Source organism: Felis catus, chromosome D2, assembly GCF_018350175.1.
Source record: "Felis catus isolate Fca126 chromosome D2, F.catus_Fca126_mat1.0, whole genome shotgun sequence".
NCBI classification, from domain to species: Eukaryota; Metazoa; Chordata; class Mammalia; order Carnivora; family Felidae; genus Felis; species Felis catus.
The window spans coordinates 47712121-47720078 of NC_058378.1; the positions used below are offsets into that span (position 1 = coordinate 47712121).

The window sequence follows — 7958 nt, forward strand, 5'->3', positions numbered from 1 at the left end:
GCGCCAAATTGCCATAACCTCGGGGTGCCTAGCTGGCTCAGTAAAGTATGGGACTCTTGATCTTGGGGTCATGAGTTCAAGCCCCATATTGGGCCTAGAGCTTACTTAAAAAGACAAAAACAAAAACGCAAAAAACTGTCCTAATCTCAAGCAAGCACAGAGGTATATGAGGGACTCGGTATGGAGCATGCTCTCTGAAGAAGAGGAAGGAAGGATAAACATGAAAAATGTTTCTCCAAGAAAATGTGGGATCCGATTTCATCTTGAAGACACGTGTATTTTTTGGATTGTTCACCAGATAGCTGGATACCAGGGCAGCACATTGCAGACACATTAGAAGTGACAGTCGCAGCAGCGGTGCCTCGAGCAGGGGACATACAGTGATCTATTGCAGTATACGTTATAAAAACATAACTTCTATTCACATTTTCCATCTCCTTGCAATGTTTGCATGCTTTATAATACATGTAATTTATAAACTAATGCATACATAATTTATGAACTAAAAGCATACACAGATTCAAGTGTTTTCTCAAAACCTTTTTTACGGGTAGATAAGGTTACACAATCACAGACTGTTAGAGGCCAAAAAGAACAAGGCCTGGCCTGGGAGAACGTGGGCCCTCTCAGGCTGGAACCCCTAGGCCCACTGGAAGCACATTACATTACAGGACAATACAGGTCCTCTCTGGATCATTCTGTTCCACCACCTTATAGCTGCAGATCTCCTTGTTGAAGATTTTCTGGCACTTGGTTTTTGTCATAATGCACGGTTGTAACAGGGCTGTCATTGAGACAAGAGCAAGGCCTGCTAGAAAGGATAGGATGCCCAGCCTCCCCAGGACCAACTCTGTGACGGAAACATCCACACTCCAACTGTCTGGGATACCCCTCAGCAACCTAAGGTCACTCTAAAGTGCCTCCTTTAGAAACCTAGACCCAAACACATAGAACCTGGACTAGCAACACATAGACCATCCCTGGCATCATTCCTAAATTCCATCCTGCTTGCACAGAAGGACAACAGTAAGTTCTGACAGGTCCAGAAGCAGATCTGGGCCCCTGTGGGGCCCGGCAACTTGTGCCAGCCTGACTCTGCTTGCCCTCCCTACTCAGGAAGTGCCTGCAGTACTGATGTTTGAGTATGGGAAGGGAATGGTTGTCCCATCCCTGGCATGGAGGCCATTTAGGTAGGAGCTGGTTCAGCCAACAGGAACAAAGACTCACTCCAGGCAGAGATCATGGAGCTCAGAAAGAATCTGATGAAACCTGGATGTCACCAGACAGAAAACCAGTTCTGAATTCAAGCTTGGAGGCTTGCTGCTCTGAAATCAATACTCAAAAGACAAGTGACGGTGGGAAAGGAAAAGTTGCTTTATTTAGAAAACTGGCAGGGTGCCTGGGTGGCTCATTAGGTTAAACGTCCGACTTTGGGTCAGGTTATGATCTTGCGGTTTGTGGGTTGAAGCCCCCTGTCGGGCTCTGTGCTGACAGCTCAGAGCCTGGAGCCTGCTTCGGATTCTGTGCCTGCCTCTCTCTCTGCCCCTCCTCTGCTCGCGCTCTGTCTCTCTCTCTCTCAAAAGTAAATAAACAATAACAAAAAAAAAAATTTAAAAACAGAAAAAAAGCTGGCAACCTAGGAACATGGTGGACTAACATCCCAAACACCATCTTCCTTGTCCATGTGAAGCCAGAGAGGATTTTTTTTTTAATGTTTATTTATTTATTTGGCTAGAATTCACAAACTGTGAGATCATGACCTGAGCTGAAACCAAGAATTGGACACCTAACCGACTGAGCCACCCAGGTGCCCCGAAGCCAGAGAGTTTTAAAGGGGATAGTGCAGGACATGAGGGGGGACACCGTGTGCAGGAGAAGCTGGTGTTCAGGTGGGTCATCGTACGCTGACATGATGCTGAACAGACATGCTACCATCAGTGCCAGCTGTTTTCAAGTGCAGTCAGGACTTACCTCCGGGGAAAGTCTGATCCTTCATTCCTCAAGGCCAGCCAATTGTCTGCAAAATCTCAAGGAAAATAGTTTGGTTCTGCTACAAATCAAGGGGCTTAGGTCAGCAAGCAAGCAGCGCATAAGCTTGAAGCAAGTTAACTTTTTTTTAAATTTTTTAAATGTTTATTTATTTTTGAGAGAGAGAAACAGAGTGTGAGCTGGGGAGGGGCAGAGAGAGAGGGAGCCACAGAAACTTCAGCAGGCTTCAGGCTCCGAGCTGTCAGCACAGAGCCCGACGCAGGACTCAAACCCACGAACCATGAGATCATGACCTGAGCCGAAGTCAGACACTTAACCGACTGAGCCACCCAGGTGCCCCTTGAAGCAAGTTAACTCTTAAGACTGATTGGTGGGCTATTACATGGGGACCATCTCACTGGGAAAATCCACCCACACATTCAAAGGTGCAAACAATTTTAGGTTCACTGCCCTCTGGAAATACACCCACAAACCTCAGATTTAAATTGCCCCTCCCCAAAGTGTACACAGAAGAAGACCCCATGGCTCTTTGTGATGTTTCCATCCAAAAAGTGACCCTTGACTTATTTTAACAAAAGAGAACTTTTCAATACTGTCTCCCAAAGAGTAGAAACCAAAGTGAGAACTGAAAAAAGATTTTCCCAGGGCACCTGGGTGGGGGTCCTGGGCAGTGGAGGGGAGACCAGGGCAGTCTGGGCCTGGGCCTCCAACCTCAGGCTGGATCGCTGCTGGGCAGCTTGAGATCTGGACAGCATTCCCCTAGAAAACACAATAGGTCAAAAAATTCTCCCAGATGAAATGTAATCACACTCTCTATTTTGCTATAGCAAAAACAAAAACAAAAACAAAAACAAAAACCTCATGAGAAAAACTCAGTAGGCTGTGAGAAAATTACAGGGAAAAGAAGTTGACTCTGAACAGTAGGGAAAAATGTAGAACAATGTGCCCAATGGGATAGGCAATGTGGCAGGAAAGAGGGGAGGCTCACCTTGAGCCCAGACTAAATAAATGTCAGCTACTGACCCAGGGTCAGGGAACACAGAACTAGCATAGAGAAGGCATTAAAATATTGAGTTAATTAACGTATATGCAAAAGCTACTTAATATTTATACTCACCTGGTTATCCCTATTTTACAGTAAGTAAACTTTTACAGGCTCAAAGAGATTAAGAAACTTATCAGGGTCACACAGCTGCTTTACAAGAAAATGGAGATTCAGACTCAGTTCCTCTGGCATCAAGGCTCTTCTCACTTCACTCTTTTCTACGCTAGGTAGGTGGGAACCTGGGAAGAGGGTCGTATTGGCATAGCTGTGATGATGGAGCTCTGGAGGCAGGAGAGAGTGCCAAATCTGGGGGACATGGGTGCATTGGCCACTTTGGAGATGCACTCTTATGTCAGAGAGTCATTAGCCCTTAACCTAGTCCAAAACAATCACACTCCAGAGTCACACTAACACTTGATACAAAGACAACGTCAAATTTCTGGAAACACAAAACCAAGGATTAGCTGTAATATGCAGTGACCCAACCAAGGCAATACCTGGGAACCTGCTTCAGCCATTCAGTCTCCCAATCCAATATCCCTCTTATTCCATTAAGCACTTAGCATAGGGCACACTCAATAAATGTGTTTGGAACTATGCAGACACTTAACTTCTGTAGCACACTCAAGTATTTGATTTAAAGTGCTTATTTCTCTACTCACTGGTGGTGTCATAAGACTCCCTGAGGCACTTGTGTTTTGTGGGTTTTTTTTTTTTTTAATTTAAAATTTTATTTTAGAGAGAGAGCGCATGTGAGTGAGGGAGATGGCGGGGGAGAGTGAGAGAGAGAGAGAGAGGCTTTTAAGCAGGCTTAACACTGAGCGTGACCTGAGCCAAAATCAAAAGTCAAAAGACAAGAATCAAAAAAATCAAAAAACACTAAACTGACCCAGCCACCCAGGCACCCCAGGCGCTTGCTAAATTTCAGACTCCTTATCTCCTACAGATTCTGATTCAGTAGGTTCTGGGATGGGCCCCAGGAATTTGTATTTCATCAAGCTTCTCAGCTGAGTCTGTGATCAGGCAAGTTTGGGAATCAGAGCTGCTCCTGTTCTTGTGAAACACTATAGGCCAAGGTTGGCGTGAAGACATCAGGTGGATTGCAGGGGAGGGGTGTGGAGAGTGGCTTTTATGGATATAGCTGCTGAGGAAACAGGAAAATTAGGGCCACAGTGTGGGTACTCTCTATCACCCCAAGTACCCTACCTACCAGTAAAAAAAGGTTTTGAGCAAACACTTGAATCTGTGTATGCTTTCAGTTTATAAGTTACATGTATTATAAAGCATGCAAACATTGCAAGGAGATGGAAAATAAATGTGAATAGAAGTTATGTTTTTAAACGTATACTGCAATAGATCACCGTATGTCAAACGTGTGTCTTCAAGATGAAATCGGATCCCACATTTTCTTGGAGAAACATTTTTCATGTTTATCCTTCCTTCCTCTTTCAGAATAGACACTTCAAGAAAAAAGAAGGCCCTCCTCTTTAATCAGACAGCAATTGTGAGCCTGGGGCCAAGTTTTTTGTTTTGTCCTATTTCTGTTGGATTATCTCTGCATAAATGCCTCATTTCTCCACTTTGCTTTGGTTCTGATCCCCAAACACACATGTGAAACATCGTGAGTATTTTAAAATTTATGCCTGGGCCCCACCCCAGAACAAAGAGATCAGAATCTCTGAGCATGGGGTCCAGTCTGCCAAAGTTTTAGAAAACTCCCCAAGTGATTCAAATGTTCGACCAAGGGTGAGAGCCACTGCTTTAGATCCTTGGCGATCCCAGTGCGCTTGAGGAGTGGCATCAGCACCCCCTGAGGCAGTATTACACATGCCAACCCTCACTCCCACTCCAGGCCCACAGAAACAGAACCTGTATTGTAACGAGATTCCCAGTGAGGCTGCATGCACATTACAGTTGGAGAAGCACTGCTTTGGAATAGTTGATGGTTTTCAACCCTGGCTGCATGGAGGAGTTGATGAAGAATCTTTTAAATGCGCAGCTCTGGGGCGCCTCAGGGACTCGGTGAGTCAGGTGTCCAACTCTTGATTTCGGTTCGGGTTATGATCTCACCATTCGTGAGTTCCACCCCCATGTTGGGGTTTGTGCTGGTATCACTGAGCTGGCTTAGGATTCTCTCTCCCTCTCTCTCTGCCCCTCCCCTGCTCATGCTTTCTCTCTCTCTCTCTCTCAAAATAAATAAACATTGAAAAAAATTTTTTTAATGTGTAGCTCCTACCCCAAAGATTTTGATTTACCTGGGATGGGGCCTGAGCACTGGTAAGTTTCAAAAACCCTCCAGGAAATTCTCAAACAGCTAGGGTTGAGAACTACTGTCTTATATAAATGGCATATTGCAATCCCTCATTTTATTTTTTCTCTAACTGCCCTAACCCTCCTTCTCATGTAGACTCAAAGGCCTTCATCTGCCAACGGGTTACACCTACCAGGCTGCAATAATATAATAAACATTGAGAAGCCAGGACTTACCATTAGATAAACCGCCTGGAGTGTTCTTATTAGGTATGACACAGCACTGAGCATTGCATAAAGTCACAAAGTTGGCCAAAGCCCTGAGGCTGCCCAGAAGAACGTTATGTAATGTAAAGCAGAGGTGGGAAGGACCCCAATGAATTCAGATGGTAATCACTGAGTAAAGTGTCCTGTACCAGGATCCCAGCTGGACTGTGGCAGGTGGTTTAAAGGTGGAGCTCAGGCAATCTGGCAAAGGAATAATACTCAGGATTACCCTCAGGTACTCTAGCAGAGGAATAAGACCTAAACATATTACTTAAAATAAACTGGAGAAAGACCTGAAATGTGAACCCCAAGTCATAGAAAAATGAGAGTGTGCTATTTTATTACAGAGAAGGTTCAAGAAACCCTTGTGGATTAGCGATTTTTACCTGCTTTTTTCAGAGTATGTATAATTGAAAGTATAGAAATGAGGCAGTAAAGGGACTTTCAAAAAGCTGATAAAACACTGACAAAGATACAGAGACAAAGAAAACGCAGTAGGAGACCTGATGGCGCTAACTGAGTTAGCCAAAGTTCTCAGACCATGAGGCTAAGAACCTCATTTCCAGAAAAAAAAAATTTTTAATTTTTATTTATTTTTGAGAGCAAGAGACAGAGTGTGAGTGGGGGAGGGGCAGAGAGAGAGGGAGACACAGAATCCAAAGCAGGGTCCAGGCTCCTAGCTGTCAGCACAGAGCCCGACACGGGGCTCAAACGCATGAACTATGAGATCATGACCTGAGCTGAAGTCAGATGCTTAACTGACTGAGCCACCTAGGCAGCCCTCATTTCCAGAAAATTAAGGCATCTTGAGGGCTGCAGGTATGTATCAGTTCATCTAGGCTGATACTCTATCTGTGGGACAAAGAAAAGTATCAAATTGCTTTTCTCAACATTTTGAGATGGGCAAGCTAGAGAAATGAATTTTAACATGAGAATTTCAGGAACCTTTTTAAAAGTAAGATGGGCTGAGGGTCTTTGTTCTGTAAAATGTATAAAATTAATTATGAACTGATGCTTCTTAAAGTAGTGCTACTGATACAAGAATAGAAAGACATAGGGAACAAAAATAGAAAACCCAGAAAATGTATTTATAAATATATGTTAAAGTTTAACTAAAATAAGCTTAGCCTTTGAAATCTGTACAGAATGATTATTCAATAAATGGTATTTGATAGAAGAAGTGGTAGACTATTTGGGAAGAAACAAAACTAATTTCCTACTTTATTTCCCACAATGAAATATATTCTAAAAGGATTCAAAGGCTAAATTTTCACAATAAGATCATGAATGAACCCAGGAAATACAGATATTTATCTTATTCTAAGGAGAAAAGAAAAATAAATAGGTTTGAATATGTAAAAGTTGTGAGTCCATAAACAAAATTGGAAAGCAATGAATGACCAAATTTGGAGAACAATTTTGTTATATGAAGACTTTCTGTATATCAGTGGGAAAAAAGAAAAACATCCTAGCAGAAAGATGGCAAAGGAAATAAAGCGGCAATTCACACACACACATGGACCCAAACAGAAATGATGACCAAAAACATGAAAAAGTTCAACTTACAGATAACACAAGAAATGTAAACACATTGATAAAATTGAACTATATGGGGTGTCTGTCCAATTGGATGGGGCCCCCAAACGTGGGTCCATGATGGATCGGGTGAAACTGGTGAAAGAATTCATCTGAGGCAGAACAAAGGAGATAGGAATTTATTGAATACACCACAAGGGAGCTGCAGGCAGGACAGCCGAGGAGAGGCTGCCTGCAAGGAGGCAGTGGGAAGGGGCAGCTTTTAAAGAGGGAAGATGAAGCGTACTTGGGTGGCTCACTTGGTTAAGTGCCTGACTTTGACTCAGGTCATGATCTCGTGGTTCGTGGGGCTCTGTGCTGACAAGTCAGAGCCTGGAGCCTGCTTCAGATTCTGTGCTTCCACCTCTCTCTGCCTCTACCCCCTCTCCCTCTCAAAAGTAAATAAACATTAACAAATTTTTTTGAAGAGGGAAAATTTTTAAAGAGGGAAGATGAGGAGGTATGGCATTCTTCCATTCTCCCTTTTTTGGAATTCTCCCTTTTTTGGTAACTAAGCCTGGTAGTAAGCAGCCCATTGGTCAGTTAGAGTTTATGGACATTTTGAGGTGGGTCACCTGATGAGCTTGTCTGTATTCAGCCTGGTGGTGGTCGCTGTGGGCCCTTTCTACATTCCATCCCTCAAGCCTGCTTGCCTAAAAGTAATCTCTACACATAACAGAATAGCAAGAATAATTATTTAATTTCTAATACCCAGGGGAAATAGAGGTATCTATGGGAAGTGAAATGCACAAGGATGGTTTCTGTAAGAGCAAATTTCCCAATGACTGGCACAGTGCCTGGCACGGAGCAGCCTCGCGGGATAGGATGACAC

At 43.5% G+C, this 7958-nt stretch overlaps 1 protein-coding gene across 1 annotated transcript; it reads right to left on the reverse strand.

The window, feature by feature from the left end:
• Positions 1–420: 420 nt before the first annotated feature.
• On the reverse strand, positions 421–5666 carry MSMB (microseminoprotein beta; the record flags this gene model as incomplete). Its single annotated transcript, XM_045039976.1, has 4 exons — positions 421–911; positions 2640–2748; positions 3126–3315; positions 5522–5666. Coding segments are annotated over 4 exons (690 nt in total), but the record flags the coding sequence as incomplete, so codon positions are not given.
• Positions 5667–7958: the final 2292 nt, after the last annotated feature.